Source organism: Echiichthys vipera, assembly GCF_963691815.1.
Source record: "Echiichthys vipera genome assembly, chromosome: 2".
In the NCBI taxonomy this organism is placed as follows: domain Eukaryota; kingdom Metazoa; phylum Chordata; class Actinopteri; order Perciformes; family Trachinidae; genus Echiichthys; species Echiichthys vipera.
Window position 1 is genome coordinate 22677500 of NC_139827.1, and position 20498 is coordinate 22697997.

Here is a 20498-nt window from a genome sequence, read left to right on the forward strand (position 1 = left end):
TTAAAACAATACATATTTTCATACTTATTTGTTGTATATTTTTCTATGTAACTTTCCTCCCTTCTAACTTTCTATTTTATACATTAAAATATATATTTTTATGGTGGAAATATGAGGACAGCAATCTAAGAATTAGATATATCTGTATATACCTCCATATATCTGTATATACCTCTATATATGCCTATATGTATGCCTCTGTATATGACTGTATATACCTCTATATATCTGTATATACCTCTATATATCTGTATATACCTCTATATATTTGTATATACCTCTATAAATATGTATATACCTCTATATATGCCTATATGTATGCCTCTGTATATGACTGTATATACCTCTATATATCTTTATATACCGCTATATATATGTATATACCTCTATATATCTGTATATACCTCTATATATGCCTATATGTATGCCTCTATATATCTGTACATACCTCTATATATGCCTATATGTATGCCTCTGTATATGACTGTACAAACCTGCATATATCTGTATATACATTTGTATATAACTGTATATTCCTCTTCCTATGACTCTGTATATATTTGGTGCCTGTTCTACCAGGTGAGCTACTGGGCTCCCCATTCTCCCAGAATGATCAAAGCTTTGATTATCATTTTTTTAAATCCTGTGAGCAAATGCCTGAACACTTCCTCAAAAGTTTAAATATGAATTGAAAAAAACATTATGGTACTTGCTACTTTCTTTTACATTGTAAGAAGATATGTATTCACTATTTTGTTTCTCATGCAACTCTTCAATCAACAATGTGTTGTTTGCGTAGTTTAATGAAACTGACATATAGACACGCAAAACACCATAAATTTGTAAATATTTATCGGTTTATAACAGTTAAAAAGATGTATGTACATACAGAACATCACCAAACATGGTAATTTGCACTCATTTGCAAAGTAGCACTCTGCAACTAATTTCAGGTTTCAGGATAAATGTCTTACAATGGGGCGGCATTGATTAAGTTTGTCATTTACAACCAAGCACACAAATGTTTCCTCTTTTTCATTTGCCAAATAATACTTAGTAAAGGCATAGAACCAAAATAAAACAACAGAAGGATGCTTAGTAAAACAAACTGTGGTTGAATTGCTAGTCCAAATCCAAGTTCCTGCTGCCAACACGCGGCTTTGTATGTACACAGGTGGAAACACCTCAGACTGGATCTTGGTCACTGTGGTTAGCAATGAAGACTCACATAGAGGTAGTCATGTCTGCATCTGCTCCCCAAGTCAAGAGACAACTGACCCAAAGACTTTGCTTTCAACAGCTGTTCAGGCCCAGATCCCTTTACTGACATTAAAGAAAGAAAAGAAGCAAAGGGATTATCTGTCTTTGTTGATTAAATCAAACGATCATAAAGGTTTTGCTTGGTGCGCATAAGGCAGTCAAGTAAATGGATGGAGATACTTAAGCGGGGTGTGTGACTGGGTGGTGTTTGTGGCTGCGTGTGCAGGTGGGATTCAGGTAGGAGAAAGAGTTGGCGGCTTCACATTAAAAAGGCTTTTCCACCAAAAGTGAATTGGTTTAATTAGAAAAAGTGGACATTTATGTAGTTATGTGCTCTCAAGATGAAGAATATGTTCTAACATCGACCTGAACGATCTACAAACTCATGTTTGTGTCTTTTCTGAAATCCACTAGATTATTGATATAGTAACTTAAACTATTGAACTTTAAAACTATTAACGTTGATGTCACATAATCTTATTTCCCCTGATGAGGAAAAACATAAAAACGCTCTGCCTTTGCAGAAAAAAATGCAAGTCAGTTTTGGTGGAATTCCCCTTTAATGCCAAAGACAAGTGAGACGCAAGCTAATGCACATCCACTTGATAGCATAATGGCATTATCTTCCATTGCACTTTGTCATTTGTAAATCTCTCATCACATTACAGATTTTGTAATACTGAGTCTACTGTAACGTCAGATTGCTGTACAGAGTAAAAGGAAAAATAAGACAGAAAGAAACTAGACCCAAATTTACATGGTAACGACCAGTTGCTTGTCATCAAGTACAGTCATTGGCCATAGACACAAGTAATAGCCAAACAAACACGTAAAAAAAGACCATTAAGGCTGCTTGTCAATGTAGATTAAGTAGGATAAGCATTGCCACACAATGCTTCAATACCCTTTGCAATATACAAAAAGGGAGCATTTGCAGGTACACCAAAAAGCCACTAAATTCCAAGTCCTCTATGCAAAAACGTCTGATTCTGACCCAGACAAATCATGTCAAATATGTGATCAACATGCTTGTTTCCTGTACAAAATAACCAGGCAAGAAAAAGACAAGTTGTATGATCCAGAATAAAAAGCAAAAGGAGCGAAAGGACTTTGATTCTGCAATGCTCTTAACGGCCTTAAATCACAGACAATAGAAAAATAAACACCAATTATATTTCAATTATTTTGGATGCACCAGTATGCAATACGTTGTCATCATTTTTGATCCAAGAAGTCACCCTTAACTCCCTCTCCTCCACAGCACATTAAAACTACATTCCAGGATCTGATAAATGCTCTCTGGTTGATTAGCCCAGTTCAGATTCTCTGAAAACTCCCATTATCCTTTGCGTCTTCATACACTGGCATTCTCTACCTTGCAAAATGGCACATGAAAAAAGTAAAAACAGAGAGACAATGTAAAAATGGGTCACAGCACTCTCGCTGCATACCTAATGCACATCTCACTTTTTGAGTACTTGTTGAAGGCATTTTTCACACAATTGTTTTACAGCTAAAAGTAAATACACAAAAAAAGAAACTTCCAAAGCTTTTATAGAAAACCCAGGAATGCAATGCCTCCGGTGTGTTGTTGAGCGTGAACACAGAAAGCCCTTTTTACAATTTTGTTTTGTCTTTTTCCGACAGTCTTGTACTGTAACTGCGTTAAGCTCAAATATGCACCTTGTTGTGTTGTCTCATCGTTGTGTCCAAACGATTTGATCTGGTGAGAAAACCACCGAACCTGACGCCAAATCGAAAAGGTCAGTGGATTTGTCCCTCGTCGGGTTTTTGAGTGAAGTCTGTATCAGTGTTGGGAGTGGATCGCTGCCCGCCTCCTGCTCTCCCCGGCTCCCCCTGTCTTGTACAGCATATGTTTCAGTCCACGAAAAAAAGCAGCAACAGGTTTTGCTGGTAAATTAGAAGCAGCAGTACATCGTATCCACGACCCGGCCCCACCCCGAGGTGAGCTGCGGCGCTCAGCACTCAGCCCACTAAAACACACAAGCTGCTGCTGCTGCAAAAAGAGTCGAACCACACGTTTCAATACAAAACAGAATCATGATTGGATATAGAGCTGGGATGCAAAACATTTTCAAAATAAAAAAAGTTTGGTTTGATAACCTTTTGTTGGGATTTTTAATGTACAGTCACTTGAAATAATACTAACTGAATACACATTTCATCATTTAGAAAGAAACAAAACACTCAATGTAAATTGATTTAAAATAAACAACGCTGATCTGAACCGCAATAAGCCATTTCGCTTGCAATGGAGAAAGCAGGATATGTGAATCTTAAAACATCTCAGCCACACAGAGACCCTTTTACAGCTCCAGAGCAAGTCACCTTAAGATTGACAGGATAAAACTTCCCCAAAGAAAGTTACTGACTTATATTCTGAGCCCGCTAAACTCAACATTTATATAATTGATACAAATTTACATGATAAACCCTTTGTTTAACAGATAAAATACTTTATGAAACAAAATGCCCCCATTCAAAATAACCAATGAGAGGCTACTGTGTGTTTTTTCTTAATATAGAGGATGCCAATGTCTTGTTAAAAAGTGCATAAGAGCAGCAGCATTGCTGGGACAGTGTGGGACAAAAGATATTAAACAAATTAAATTACAAATCTAAATCAAGGGAACATTTTCCATCATGTAATTAAGATTCTTAGGAGACCCTGCCAAAAAAAAGAAATACAGAAAGGTTAAGGATATTAACAAAAAAAAGGAAGTGTTACCTGTCAATGTTTTATTTTTGAAGCTCTGACACACTCATATCTTGCTCCAGATAATTCTTCTTTTAAATGCTTGATATGTTGGTCAATGATCAATTGAATGACAGCTCTGAAGCCCAACACTGAAGATAATATCAAATCAGTAAAAATAACTAAAAATTGCACTCATGGCAACAACCAGGATTTGTATACATATATAAAACATCTCATCATTTATCCCATCACCTCTTTTCCAATACCTTTTTGAGACGCAAAAGCAACATCGACGGGGGTCACAGCACCACCCGTTTTGGAGAAAAGTCCATCTTGCTTTTTTTCAAGCATGTATGATTGGCATTTCTCATACTATACATTACTAGCCTAATGTTTAACAACTACTGCTGCTTTCTGTTAAAAAGATCTCCAATCAACCTACTTTACAACTGATATCACTTGCTTTAACTGATTAATACAACAGCAAAAGGAACACAAAAAAGGAAAAAATAAAGTCAAAACAGCAGTAATAAAAAAGAATTATTGAAATAATTTATATCTTTGTATTCTCATGGACAATTTTGTTTAGAAATGAGCCACTGGATCACTCTAAACATAGGCACAGTTTTTAAAAATAAACATAAAAGGTAAAAAAAAAAGAAAGAATGAAAATACAAAAAAGAAATTATAAAACACACCATCATTAGACCTTTGTTCTCTACGGTCAAGAAGCAGTTGACATAAGTTATCTTGAGCGAAGGTGATGTAAAAAAAAAAAAAAGTGAATATCAAAAGAAAATATAACAAGATGACAAAGTTAAAATTACGGCGGCAGCAGCAGTAAATGTGAAGTTTCAAAGACTTTTTTGTTTGTTTTTGCATACAATTGTATCCTTGCTCACATAATAGATGCTTGTAATTACTGTAAATACATTGGCAATGGGAGCACGGTTTATATGGTTAAAAGACTTGCCACTTAGCTCACAGTTACTCAATATATATATAACTTTATATATCTTCAGTTTTGGCAAAGAGATGGAAATATTTTCCTCTTGTATGATTCGGAATGAAACATGAGCGGGGGTGGTTGGGTCCTAAAATGACTGTGATAAACTCTGGAGTAACACAGAAGTCACGTCTCCAACGAGTCACCTACTTTTTGCCCAAGGATGGTGAAAGAAAGGTTTTCTTCTTCATCCTCCTTCTTGTATTTGCCCCTGACACCGACTATGGCGAGTCTGTTTTCTTTACAGTATATGATACACATAATGGGGCGGGCAGGCGAGGCGGTGCAGAGCAACTGGAGGGTTTGGAGTTAAGTGGGGCTGAGACCAAGCTGCTTTTGGCTCAGACCATGGCACGGTATGGTCCCTGCATCTTGAGGAACTGGATGATGAAGGAGGGGCCTCCCGCGACAATCTGGGGCGGCAGGTGGCTGAGGGGACAGTTCTCGATGCTCATGATGGACAGCTTGCTGCAGAGGGCCAGCTCGAACGGGAGACTGTGCAGGTTGGGGTTGTCGTTGAGGTACAGTTCCTCCAAGTTCTCCAGTGTGCCTGAGGACAGACAGCCGTTACTGTTAGTTGAGGCATGTGATAAAGCTGATGCGCTCATACAGGGAAACGGGGTCTGAAACCAACAGCCACCCAGCAATTCATTTAAATAAAATACTATTTTTGGGAATAAAAAAATGCCCCTCTTCACCATTGATGGAGTAATTACTTTGTTATACTAAATTGTGCTGTGATTCCGTGATTGTAAACTTTGTTGCATGGTAGAAGTTGCACTAGGATGTTGCGATCAAAGCTCATTTTCTGCTAAGGTGGTGGCTCCTGCGAATGACTGCTGGGCGGCACTCTCAGCAGAGGGCTTCATGCCACTATATTGATAAGGACTGGAGGGTTAAATACATTTATGAAACAGTATACTATATCTTAATGCATCACAACATCATTTACTGACTCATGATACTGAGGGCCTTCATTTTGATCTCAACTACATTTTGATCTCAGCTACACATCTGTAAAGTCCATGACTGTATCTTGCATAGTTGCAACACTATCGTCCATAGACAGACAGACATATAAACACCTCAAAACGGCCTCTGTGTTAGTTCCTGCTACAGTGGGTGTCTCCAGGACCACAGTTTGACATGATGACACACACACAAACACAGACTCAAAAAAATACCAATGTAACTGTCGCATCTGGTAATTACCAAAATATAGTAGTTGGTGATTAAATCTGTCCATCAACCAGCTCAGTTTCAGCTCTTATGACACTGTACTGTTGTAGCAATTATTTGTATCATGAGGTTTTTTTTTTACTGTAGGGGTCCTTTGTTTAAATTAACATTGTATACTGTCATACTAATAATGTATCGAGCTGTAGGTGTTTTATATGGCAACCTACATACCTCCGAGACACAGGTATATAATTCAATTCTGGGTCCAGTCTGTATACTCTAAAAATACATCTGCCTTCAGCTTTTTCCTCCGCCCATTTTAATCTCTGGCTTAACTCTTAACCTTAGCAGTCACCGACCTGGACCAATCACTCGGAGGGAGGATCAGAGGTGAGACATGTTGTTAAGCTCTTAAACCCTCATGGTTAAATTTAGCTTTTTTTCTAGGAAACAATGGTATACTTTAAATTTAAAAAGCAGCAATTAATTTGTAAAATTTTCAAAAAAGTGCCAAGTCTTCAAAAAAAGTTAACTGCACAAATAAAAAAAGATAGTAGCCAACATGTGTGCTTTAGTATTAACTAATCACGTGTAAACAATGCGTAGGCCACACTTCAGCTTTAGATTGCCATTGCCACTACAAAACACTGAGTTGATTTTGATTATTTATTTATTTTTTAATTTGAAATAATAATCAGTTTTGACAGAATTACATGCCAGAATGTAAGATTGAGGTTTTAGTCAAACAGCAACGAAGCATCCCAGATCAGCTCTGGTTCTCCACCATCACTGAAACACCTTTAAGTAGTACCGTAACATTTTTCCAGCCCTGAACAGACTGACTGAGCATATTACTGATCTAAGTAGTTAGGGGTTTGAGTGAAGTACTTACCAATCTCCTCTGGGAGGTGTTGCAGCAGGTTCTCCCCCAAACCAAGATGCGTCAGGTTGATGAGGTGGCCGATGCCTCGGGGTAACGTGGTCAGCTGATTATTTGTCAACACCAGTTTCTAAAGAGAGAGTATGAGCATAGTTTATTTTCTCAAAATGGTTTGTTGAAATGGGAACTGCATTTACCAATCACAGTAATATAGAGTATTATTACAATCAACATGTTTTATCCAGCCCCATTGTCCTCACAGAGAACTGTGGAGTATCTAATGAGTCAACAGCATGTCCAGAACACATCCTGTTCCTTAAACTCAAATGATTTTTATATAACCATGGGTTCGACTATTCGCTGTAATTATATTTTATCATTTTGAGGATCTTTTAACCCACAATTGGGTATTGTTTAGATTGAGTTTATACCAACTGTGATTTTGCTTCCTTATTCAGGTTCTCATTTGTTCCTGATTCTAGTTACTGGTCCGTTGTTAGAGCGAAAACATAGGCCAAAATATACTGAAAGCAAAAATCCACCTTCATTTACTGCAACATAGAGACATGCATCGCCCTCTGCTGCGGTGTGTTATCCTACAAATTCACTTAAAGGCCTCCTCAGCCATGAACTGAAAATGAGCCTACCTTTAAAAGCAAGAAGCAGCAGCTAAGATCTTTATACTTTCGTACATTCACGTTGTTGTTGTTTTCCATAGCAACAGATACAAACAAGATACTACAAAATTCTGTAAAAAACAATAATAAAGAGCTTCAGGAATAATGGTGAGAACCATCTGGCACTGCAAAACTAATTCGAAAAGGAGTATTCGTCTGGAACCTCTGAGTTCATTTCTGATTTCCACAGTGGTTATTCAGTACAACAGTGCTGAGCAAAATGCCTCTGGATGCAGCTGGAACCACCAACACCCAACCAGGGCAGCGAAGATGCGGCGGTGCTTGGTCCATTTTGAAGCAGCCGGGTCACAAACTCTTTCAAATTACAGCTAAACAGTGCAGTGAAATGTGTTTCTTAAAACAGTACCACAATCTTGATTCATATTTGATCCGGTTTCCAGGCTAGGAGAGAACTGCATTTCTGGAAAACTTACCTGTAAATCTTTAAGATAAGCAATTTCATTTGGTAGAGATTCCAACTTGTTTTCCTCTAAGTCGAGCTCCCGTAGCTTTCTCAAATTCCCAATACCATGTGGCAACTTCTTGAGAAGATTATTGGACAATATTAGCACCTGTGAAGACAATGACAAGGTTTTTCACAAAAATAAACAGTCTGGTATCTTCATGACACAAGCAATAAAGCAATCACTCTTGACACAACATTATTATATCTGACCCAAATTATGTCAAATAATCCATTAAAATTGATTCAAGTAAAACCATGAAAATAAAAAAGAGGGTATGCTACTCCCGATGCACTGCTACATTAATATTCATGTTTAAAAATAATAAAATCAATTTAATTTCAAAATAATGGGACTTTCCACTTATTCACCAAACTCAGTGGGTACCGCAGTACAGTACAGTGCATAAATTCCTACTATGTGTGAATGAAAGAGTCACCTCCAGAGAGACTAAACCACAGACGTCCTCCGGGATCTTTGTCAGCTGATTGGTGGCCAGGTTAAGCTCAACCATGCTGGTCCATGTGCCAAAGTCCAGTGGCAGAGATGTTAACTGGTTGTCCTGAAAAAGACAAGGGCACCTTTATTGGCAAAATAAGTTGCAATTCAGAGGCTCAACACAAGGGCAGGGCTGTTCAAGAGGCGGAGTAGACCGGCGCACTATGCCAGCTGTGTTACCTTGTGCCAGAAAAACAAAGTTTCCAGTGAAGATCAAAACTACATCAAGTTAAAGGTTTTTAATGGCTGCGCATGCCTGGCTTAAGGCCAATACAAACTTCGACAGAGGTGCTACTGAGACGGCCTTAGTTCTGAACAACATGTATGAGCACATGGGCGCTTTTCCGAAGCAGATCCACTCCAGTGTTAAATGAAAGTGGCACAACTGGCATTTAACAGCCATCATGAAGTGTAACTTTCTGTGCACTACATGTTAACGCAGTATTTCATTTCAGGATTTCCCACACTACTTCTCACTATGAAGTAGAGATTCATAACCCACCTTCAAGAATAAATGCTCTTAGAAGTGGACAAAGCTGATTGTAATTTCAAAGTACCTCCTCAGTTTTATTATAAATTTAGTCTAGTCAACACTACACGATACTGAAGACGTACAAGACAGTGGATTACATATGGTAACATTTAAAACTTCTATAACACTCATGTGCATGCATAATTTTTGTGTCTGACAGTATAGCTCAGGTATGATAAGAAGGTCCAATCCAAGGTTACATGTTCGAACACGCCTTTTTTCACTGAAGATATTTTGACATGCCGCAGCAGGAAGTTTATAGATGTATATAAAAAAACATATACGATGGCTGAATTTAGCTGCTTTAGTTTCAGGTTCATAGTAATGTGCATGCTGGTTCACTGAGACACTTGAATAGAACAGAGTTAGCATTCATGTTATACACCTTATACACCACCTGTGATTTCTATTATGAAAAGTAGAGCTGGACTATTAATCGCTTGATGATCGAAATCGCGATTTGTGAATCCCTTTTTGTGACAGTCATGCTTAGTCATGCTAACCAATCAGAAGTGCCTTGCTCCTCGTGTAAAAGCGATGAATCAGTGTGGAAAATGGCTTCAGCCGAATCACAAACAATGTCGGGAAGTTATTTTGGTTTCGAGAGGACAGGCGTGCTTCAAAAGAAGGTACTGTGCAAGGCTTGTTGTGTTATAGTTGCAACAAAGTGCGACAACCCCACAAATTTATTATATTCTCGGAAAAAAAAAAAATTAACGTGTCTTTTGCGATAGTAACTCTGTATGAAAAGGGCCCACCATGAGATAAAGACCATAATTCACTACCTCCCTGAAGACATTATCGCCCTTTACACGGCGGCCAAAGAGGGATTTCAAAATATCCTCCGAACACTGGATAAAAGATATGCAGTTCCCTCTCATACATACTTCAGTCAAGTTGCCTTCCCAGAACTCTACGCAGAATGTAGAAAAAGGTTGAGACGGATCTTAGAAATGAGGAGTATTACGATGGCTGGAGAATGTGAACATGTTGGAAGAAATTATTATTGTCACCATGTTTTAAATCTGCATTTCTAAATCGATTATTACTCAGAAAATCTCTCAACTGAAGCTCGACTTAAAAAAAAAGGGTAAATGCAATATCTGTCGATTAAATATTTTCCTCAAATCGTTTAGCCCAAATTAAATGTTAATGTCTGCTGTCAAAAAACAACCTATTAATCACAGAATCTGTAGCCTTCAGTACGATACCTGCCTAAAAATAACCTGATACTGACACTGAAACGATACCACGCTATAAAACTAAGATATCATCTAAAGTAATGGAATTAAATATTAGATGATAGAATATGGAACTTATGATTATTTATTTATTTTTATTAATTAAAACACTCAAACCTAAAAAGGTCCAAATAATTAAAAAAAATTGAAGCTGCTGCAGCCATGTCACAGAATATGGACATATGAAAACGAGAACATGTTTGTTATTTTCTGGACAATTCTTTGGCCAATTTAAGGTTCTTGGCATTGTTGTGTTGTTGATCAACATACTTGTAAACACCAGTGCATGTTATGGTAAAGTTAATGTCACCAGTGTGAACATTGTGTTAGCATACAGAGATGTTTGAACCACATCATACAGTTAAACAGTTAGCTTTACCCCTGACTGCCTCATGCAACTGATGGTGAAAAAAGTTCACTTCCAGGGACATTTAAGTTATCTATCTCTAACCCGCAGCTCTCTGGACTCTTTGAAAAACTCCACGTCTGTCAGCTCGATGTTTCTCCAAGTTGGTCGTTGGTCAGATGGGCTTTGTGGTGTCCGTGGGCTTGCCCTAACTGTCGGCAATTTAAGCGTGCGCTCTGTAAATGACATGTCACTATGAAACCAGGCCCACTCTGGCTGCAGGCAGTGATGAAGCAGAGAGGAGCTGCACACAGACACGCTGCTCCGCTGTCGCACAAAGTTCATTAAGTACCGATACTAATAAAACGTGAAAAAGTATTGTTTTTAACGGCTGGGTACCGTGGTACCTTTCTAGTATCGGCATACTGTGCAAATCTACAGTTGACTTAAGGATTGACCTCACTAATTTCATAGATAAACATGCATATGTACCTTCATGTTAAGCTTGCTTAACACTTTGGCCCTGGAGAAGATACCAAAGGGGATCTTGTTGATGCGGTTGTGCTCCATGTTGAGGGAGTAGATGGTGGAGAACTGGGATGGTCCACCCACAGGGTACGACTGGAAACAGTTCCTCGCCAGTGTTAGACTGGTCAAGTTGACCAAACTTGACAGTAGTCCCTGGTTAAGCAGAGCAACAGACATGACAGAAGCTATAAGCATGAGTTAAACCAAAAATACTTTTCTTCAAGTCGTATATTCCCCATTAACGATTTATATTTGTAAAACATGCTGGCTTTTTAGAGCGGCAAGTTAGATAGATTTCAGAAATAATATATTTTACTCTTTGTTAGAGTCTATTGAACATCTATCAAATTATCAACTAAACACTTCAGAATACACATATATTGTATCGTTTACCTCTCATTAAAAGTTCACACACTATGAGCCATGCTTGGTCCTTATACTTCATTCTACAAACATTCTCAACTCCATACTCAGTTTGGCTAGTATCAACAGAAATTTGGCACATTTGTATCAGAACCGTATCAGATTACAACTTGTATTTTAGATGAGTATGAATTTTAGAGCGTGGATACAGAGGGTTGAGTCTCCAGCATGAGTTTGCTGTTTGTCAATTTGTTTTTGCATTTTCAAGAGCATTGCATATTATCATTATTTGCAATTATGTAGCAAATATGTTTGAAATTAGATGAAGTTTTTGGGTCCACTTACCTCTGGCAACACCGAAATGTTGTTGTTTTCAAGGTTTAGCTCCTCCAGTTCTCGACATTTGGCTAATGATCTGGGGATGGCTGACAATCTATTGTATCGCAGACCTAAGCGATTTATGCTTGCCAGATTGCCTACAACAACAAAAGAAAAACAAATCTATAATAAAAAAATGTTTTACCTTTGGAACATTTATCAAACCTAGTTGTAGTCACAGACATTTTTTCTTTTGAATCCCAAGATATACTTTACCTATAGTCTCTGGGAGGTCCAAGAGCTCATTGTGCTGCAAGTCAAGGTTTGTTATCTGTGTGCAATTCCCAATCTCCTTCGGTAGGTGTTCCAACTGGTTATGGGCAACATCCAGAGTTATGAGGTTGCAAAGTTCCCCTGTAGAAAAATGCACAAAGAACTCATATATTTAGCTAATCCAAGATGAAAGCATGTTCAGTAACCCACCCTTTCATCAGACATCCATTCATTTATCCCATTCTCTCTTCACAAATAAGAATGGCACTGGGCATAGCTAACGAAAACCTATCACACTACATTAGCCCAAACTCTCCATTATAGTTTTTATACCAAAGCAGACTGTGCACTGGATACACTGGATTCATTGCTTCAACATTCAGTAAACTGTATGGGAACAGTTAGATATGTATTTCTGCTGGATCTGAAGAAGGGTGTGTACTGACCATGATGACCATTAGTGCTAGGTCCCAGCATAATATAAGGATGTTTAGTCTGTCCTACTGGATTTAAAGTGTGGGTATAAAGCCTGACATCTGGCACCACTCCCGCCAACTCCCCTATCTATTGTGCAAGAGCATTATTGCTGCATTTGGGGCATTAGCATCTCCAATAGACTGTATAATAAAGATGGACGTAGTTTAAGCCATTTGAATTTTACCCTGGATAATGTCAGGAGAATCAAGGCCCGGAGACAGTCCAGAGTTGATTTTGGTGCCGGTCCTTAGAGACAGAAGTTCTAAGCAGGGTATCATTTAGGGGCGTGGTTACCTTGTGATTGACAGAGTGATTGGCGTGCTAGCGTGAGGATAAAGGCTAGGCCATACATTAAAATAGCTGTGACCGTGTTTTTGGGTGTTGTCTTTGTTAAAGTCTCAGTGCTTTGACTCTAACGGTGAGTTTTCACTTCATCATAGTTGATTGTAATATTGTGGTCACCTAATAAATGTCATGTTCAGCATTCGTTTGTACCGTGCAAGCAACTTAAGGGAAAACTGGCGATTTTCAACCGGCTTTGTGTCACGCAGTGAAGGGCACATGCGACTGAATCTTCCTGCTCACCTGCCGGTAAAAAAACACTGGATGATTGAAAAATAAGAAGTTTTGCTTAGAGTAGCGCCATTAAACAACAGTGGAGCCCAGACCGTTTTCTCCCCTATACCAGAAGGTCAAGCCGTAAAGCCAGTGCTGGAGTATGGTCTGGCAAAGCGAGACCAAATAATGGTACACTGAACAGAATCAGGTGAGCACTTGCACTCTGGGTGGAAATCACCACTGGCTAAATGTTGGTGTCAGCGTGTGAATGTGCTTCTGAATGGTTAGATTAGATTAAATTCTGATGAGCAGGTGGCACCTTGCATGGCAGCCTCTGCCATCAGTGTACGATTGTCTGTGTGAAAGGGTGAATTGGGCAAGTAGCGTTAAAGTGCCATGATAGGTTGAAAGACTAGAAAGGCTCTATAGAAGTTCAAGTCTATTTATCAATACCAAAAAGTTTGGCATCTTGCTTAAATTTGAGGAATTTTCCTGTCTTTACATACCTATCTCTGCAGGCAGCTGTTTAATCTTGTTCTCACGAATGCTGAGCATAGTGAGCTTGGATAGGTTTCGGATGTCCTTCTCCACTGTTGTGATGCGGTTGAAGCGCAGGTACAGCGTGGTCAGAGATGTCAGCCGGTAGACAACAGCCGGTATCTCTCTGAGCTTGTTGTGCCGGAGGTCGAGCATTCGAAGCTTCTTAAGAGAGTCCAGGGAGTCAGGCAAACTGGTCAAGGAGTTCTCACTCAGAGCCAAAGTGACCAGGCCTGATAGGCAACCCACCTCAGCCGGCAGGCTCTGCAGCTTGTTGCTGTATAAGTAGAGTTCAGCCAGCTGCGCCAACTCCTTAATGGAAGTGGGCAGCATATGAATGGACCGTTTAGATAGATCCAGTCTCATTGAGTTCTCCTCCCGGCACTTGTTAAGCTCTTTGATCACCTCAGCATTGCTGGACTTCTTGCGTGTACCTGGTGCCGGGTTTGGTCGCTTTATCGTATTGTCAACAGAGAAGGCAACACCTGGCGTTGAGCCGCTGGTGTCCTTCTTTCCTTCTTTGGCATCTTTCCCTTTGGTCTTCGTTTCTTTGCCACCATCCTTGACTAAGCCGGCTAGAGCCTTGCCCTCCTTTTCCCTTTCTTTCCCAGCTGGACCACCTTTGGGGTCCTTTTCTTTCGAATCTTTTTCTTTGCCTAAAGTACTACTCATGTCGACGAACCTCCTGCAGAGTTGCTCATGGGAGTCTCTTTTGTCCAGTTACTTATTCAGGAAAAAAGGGACACAGACAGCCAAGGAGGCTTTTACAGAAAACATCCCTGTACAGGTCCACACATTTATGATTATACTTGAAATAAAGGCCTTGTGATCCAAAGTTTTTTGGATACTTTTGATACTGTTCCTTTGTTAAAATGCCATGGGAGAAAAAATCCTTTGAAGTAGCTGAGCTGTGGCACCCATGGGCCACATGCTTAAGTGTTTGAACGTCATACAATCCCAGGACCTTCGGATACAAGTTGTTTCAGGATGCAAAGGTCATCAAGGTTTGGTTTTTTTATCCCCCGATAAGATGTGCTGTTGATTTGCTGTTGGAGGAAAGAAAAGTAATATCTCATTAATATCTCATTATTTTTATATATATGTTCATTTATTTATATATATATATATATATATATATATATATATATATATATATAAATCTTCCACAAACAGACTCATTCTACCACCATGTTTAATTCTGATCTCAAATGTAAATTACTTTTGGAAATCACACGAATCACCTTCAAACAACCATAGCACAGCATTTACAAAGAACGACGTCTTCCAAAGCAGTAATGAAGAACACCAAAAGTCATTCATTAAAACAAAATTATGACTGACAAACAAGGCCAAAATGCCCCCTAAATTACAAAATGACTGGCAGCTAACAAGCGATGGTGTCTGAAAACACACTGTGGCTACAGTGCAACATTTCCAGCAAACTTCACAGAGAACAATGAGGGCAAAATGGCATCAACGATCTGTTTTGAGTTATTTTCACTTCACCTGTGGATAACAGACACTTACTGCCCTACAGTTACTATAGACATGTAAACTAACCACAGACACTTGCCTCATTCATGTACTCACAACAGTGCACCGCCTCAGAATGAAACACTGATTTTTTTTTTTTAATTGAATAGTACCGGCTACGTTGGCACAATTCTTTTCCAATGGACGACATGCGACAGCAAGTGATGCGTGCAGGGACACTGTCCACCATTGACAATTTCCTTGTTTGAGCCTATTTTTGCAAAGTTTTGCAGGCGAACCACACCATGAAAGAACTGCTGTTAGTTGAAAACTTTTTCATGCTGGAAAATAGAGCCTGTCCAAGCCTTCCTGCCTCAACATATCCACACTGGCACTCATCTCTCAACAGATATTATGCACTCTAGGATCATATAAGAAATATTACAAATATATTTCAATATATTATCATTTGAGCTAACTTCAGTCGGGCCTGCTATGGGCTAAAGGTGCAATGTAAGCTGCATTATGTAGAAAGAAATACAATCAAAAGGTAGCACTAACCCCCAATTCTTCCATATTATGAGAATATTCTTCCTTATGCATGAGACAAAAAAAACTTCAACAGGTTTGGTAGGTTGTGACGGTACCATGATGTGCCAATCTCAGCAAATCTGTTGAATGTACTGTGCATAACCTCGCACAAACTTACTCCTACTAAACAAACATGACCCAGCTGGTGTTGACATTACTGTAAAACTATGGCCCCACCTAAACATGCATTCAGCTATTTAACCATCCTCTATAAAGCATGTAATGCAAGAATCATATTGAATTTATGTCCCAAAGACATCTGGACAAAACTCTTAACTCTTTGGATCTTTACATGACAAACTAAGCCAGAATGTCTCTGGCAGCATGTCTCTGTTTAGTCTGTGTTTAGTCTCTGTTGCTGTTGTTCCTCGGTGACTGTGTAAGCTCTCCTGCACTAGTACATGCTAAGCCATGGCAAAAAGAGAGGCAGGTTTGGCTCAGGATCAGAGCTAAGTGAAAAGGTTAGGACTGCTGAGAGTAATCTTTAGAAGCGGCCTTCAAAGCACGAAGTCCCCACAACAACAGGTCATATGACCTTTGGGTTAAAAGAAAAGTGGAGTCAATAGCAGCACCCCTAACATGAGAGAATACTTGACAGTTGGTTCTGTAAAACAAAATAGGTATATGCTGATCTTTCAGACCATGATAAATAAGAGAATGAACGTCAAACACTGATTGTAATGGGCATACCTGTGTACAAAAAAATATTCACATAAAATGAGAATAACCAGGCCAGCCCAACTGCTGGGGCCATCTAAACCTAACTGTGCAAGCAACTTCCTTTTATGGTTGTTCTCTCTATGTCCCTGCACTGGTACATCATACCATTTATAACAAGCTGGGTGTAAACATTATCTGTACAGATGTTTCTGTACTTACTTAATAAAAAGACCAAACAAGACCAGAAGAAAAGTTTAACCTCCAATTGAGTGAGTTCATTTCCGAGTTAATGTTACATTTGTGATGACATTCATGACTATCTTATCAATATTGATTTTTTTTGGGGCAAATCAAGCTTAGTAACCCATGCAGAATTCTTGGTCATTGTTTAGCCAGTTCATGAGTACAAAATATTAACCAAACCAAATCAAGCGCATTCCTAGGGTCTACTCACACTTACCATTCTTACCGTGCCCAAGCACGATTCACTGCTAAAGTCTAGTTTGTTTGACCAGTGTGATTACAACTGTTCTGTGTATACGCACGGTACACTTCCTGGCCACAGCCCGGTTGAGAGAGGTGGGCTTTAGTAAAGCACGATGCGCATGTGCAAACATGAGCATGCACACATGTATGAGCTTAGATTGCGGCCCTGAGACTATTTATATACAACTGTTCCCCGCGACGGACATTTTTAAAAATGCCGTCAAAGGGTTTGCGGTGGTCTGATGCAGAGGTAGAGTGTTTACTGCAGATTTGGTCAGATGAGAATATTCAGTTGGACAGAACAAAAACTCTGAGGGATAATGACTTATAAGCAAGAAGCAACCGTGCTGCAGCCCAGATCTTGTCCCAGTAATGTGAGTTCAGGCCAGGCCTGGGCCGCGGTGGAGATGGGACAATCATGATAAAACACGGCTTGGCTCATCTGGGCCAGTGCCCCACGTCCCAGGCCTGCTTGTACTCACACTTCCTGGGCCTCACGTGAATGCTTCTTGCCTGCCTATACGCCATCACGCCGTAACACATCACACACATTGATTGACGTCATCGTGATGCGTTCACAAATCTTTCCATAGACCTCTGAGTTTTTGTGCGTCTTGTCCAACTGTTTTTGAATATTTTCGTCCGACCAAATCTGCAGTAAACACTCCACCTCCGCATCACACCAACGTGAACCTTTAGCCGCCATTGTTGTTGTTGTTGTTAAATGTCCGCGCATGGTCCGTCTTTTTTTTCTATGTCCGAACAGGCGCACATAAATGACGTGAGAGCCGCCGTAGGCGTCGTGCTCGTACATGTGCGCACGCTCGTGCTCGTACATGTGCAAACGCGCTCTACAAAAGCCCACCTCTCTCAAACGGGCCGTGGATGGCCAGCTGGCCGCAGCTAGGTGCGGAGTGGTTGCACTCACACTGGTCAAACGCACTAGACTTTACCCGCAAAACCTGTTTTGGCCTGGTGCGGAAGGACAGTGTGAGTGCGCCCTTAGTTACATTTTTTAAATACGTGATGTGTCTGTGTTAGAGAACTACAGAACCAGGGGTTCATAATGTTCAGTAACATTTCCATCCCTGACAAGTTTAGGCAGTGCCCACTTCTGAGCATAAGGGAAGGAATATGCAGAGATGAAATAAACCATTATCTGTGCACAGAACCACATTATCACTTGGTGAACATACAATTAAATGTTTTTTTTAAACCACAAGACTAAACTATTGATGGATGCTCTGAATTAGTTCACAGCCTTTAAATCGGCATCCCCCACTGTTCAGTATTCCGATGTGGATAAATAATTTTAAAGACGCTGTTATGTCATATGCTGCTCAAAACAATGGGGAGTGTTAATTCAACAGGCAAGTGTTACGACAAAAATTGCAAGTATTTAATGATTTAATATTAATAATTGATTACATATAGAGAAAAGCTAATGCATACCCCATCAACACTAACCCAACCATAAAGCGCTACTAAACACTTGGACTTCATGGCACTTGCAACCCACAGAGACTAATGACGTTTCCATTAACCTGGGCCTGACAAATCTCACAAAGCTAGTGCATTTGGGCCCAAGCAGAACTGTCTGTTCATGCTTTTATTTGGCCATTTTCATTGCCGTTGTGATTACATAAGAAATGCACCAATGTTGGCCAATCAGAGAATACAATCCAGCAAATGTAAGAAAATAAACTGCTATGACATGACAAGATGCCCCACGAATTCGGATTTAGTGAATATTTCAAACCCAATCCAACTCTTCTTGTTACTGCTGCATTCAGTACAATAATAGTATAACCGGGAATAACCTGTCCTGTTATCCGTGTAACACTGGGGGTGTGGGGGGATAGAAAACCAGAGGTGAGGTGGCAGCTATCGGCTAAGACTGCTACTACACAACCCTACACAGGACGCAGCTCAGTTAGCTGGATCGCTACGTGTGCCAATGACAAATCCTTGGAAAAAAAGATTACCGTTAACGTAACAATCAGGTTGGGAAGTCAAGTCGAGATTAATTTATTTAGATAATATGAACACCTAAGGAAAACACACCAGGGGTTGGTGCCACTGTTCGATCATTGGTGTAAAAATAATAGTAGACGACGTTGATACTGTTACCCTAAAATCCACTAACGTAGGCTGAAACTGCCTAATGTTAACTAAGCCAGCCTTGAAACTGACTGGTTGAAAAATATTTACAGTACATAGTCTCAAAAAGAGGAAAACACATTGGCTAAGCCTACTAAAACGACTGACAACAAGGCAGGAAATAAAAGCAGCTAGCTTTAAAGCTAAACGTCAACAGCAGAGCAGTCGTCGTTACGCCAGACTGCTAACGTGCTAACGTCAGCTAGCACGCCAGTTAGCCCGCCAGCTAACAGCAGTTTAACAATAATATAATATTCTGAGGCAACAAGAGTAACAGTACAGCCAATAATATATGAGAAAACAAACGCATATTGTGACGCTGCAAAGGGTGTCGAGACTTTTCCCTGACATATTACTCACATCCAGCGGTTAGCCTTATCTCAAGCAGAGCTAACTGTGTGTAGGCCCGTGTGCAGAGACCGACCCGTCCGCCGTGAGCTCGACCAAGAGACCGGGGAGTTCTCTGCTGCAGCCAGCTGAGCGCAGTCGGGCAGCAGACACCCGAACAGAACAGTCGGTGGAGGAGGCAGCTGATGTCCCAACAGAGCGGCCACCTAAATGCACACAAGGTGCGAACTAACTGCAACACAATATATAAAAACCCGTAACCGTGTATTGAATATTCGCCGAGGAAAAAAGAAAACACTGTGAAAAACAGCGGCCATTCCGAAGCTGAACAAAAGAGTGCGTCCGTACTCCGCACCGCAGAATGACACTTTAACGGTACATGCGCCGTAACAAGAGACTGACAAGTGTGTTATCTCTAGAGTGATGCGTGACCGTGCGGTGGGGGCAGAAACGTCCACTGTTAATGTGATAATATAACAGTTTTACCTTCAGCGGTGTGACTCCGCCATCCTCGCTGCTTCCTCCTCTTTTCCTACACTGCTGCTCCGCTCCCCTCCCTCCCTGCCACCAAACTGCGTCATTCGCACGCCTAACCAATGTTATCACGAGACTTTGAAATACAATCAAGTATTCCTGGATAAACATTGGCTTTATTTACATATATAAAGTAAATTACGTGTTTTGTTTCAGTTGTGGTTATAATAATAATGATGGTAAAACTAACTATAATAATGATAACAATAAAAACAGTTAGATTAATAAATATAATAATAACCCGTCACAAGTATAAACCCTGCATTCAATTTTTATTTAAATATAGCAGGGGTCTTCAACTTTTTTTAGGCCAAGGACCCCTTAGCTGAAAAAGAGACGAAACAGGGACCCCCTACAAATATTGTATTAAATTAAGTTGCATATTAAACT

General features: G+C 39.8%; 1 protein-coding gene across 1 annotated transcript; it reads right to left on the bottom strand.

Moving 5' to 3' along the window:
- Positions 1-862: 862 nt before the first annotated feature.
- On the bottom strand, positions 863-20107 carry shoc2 (SHOC2 leucine rich repeat scaffold protein). Its single transcript, XM_083929764.1, has 9 exons — positions 20061-20107; positions 13826-14902; positions 12288-12425; positions 12039-12169; positions 11295-11483; positions 8625-8747; positions 8156-8293; positions 7057-7174; positions 863-5535 (listed from the first exon to the last, which is right to left on the bottom strand). The coding sequence occupies exons 2-9, from the start codon at positions 14526-14528 to the stop codon at positions 5327-5329; spliced, it is 1749 nt and encodes a 582-aa protein (XP_083785890.1). The 5' UTR covers positions 14529-14902; positions 20061-20107; the 3' UTR covers positions 863-5326.
- Positions 20108-20498: the final 391 nt, after the last annotated feature.

Bases quoted from the DNA above. Each gene is read 5' to 3' on its own strand.
- shoc2 (XM_083929764.1), bottom strand. From the start codon at position 14,528: ATGAGTAGTACTTTAGGCAAAGAAAAAGATTCGAAAGAAAAGGACCCC. The intron at 8,748-11,294 runs GTACATATGCAT...TGTCTTTTTCAG, and splicing joins TAAGCAAGCTTAACATGAAG to GACAACCAGTTAACATCTCT. The intron at 7,175-8,155 runs GTAAGTTTTCCA...CTCTCTCTTTAG, and splicing joins CTTATCTTAAAGATTTACAG to AAACTGGTGTTGACAAATAA.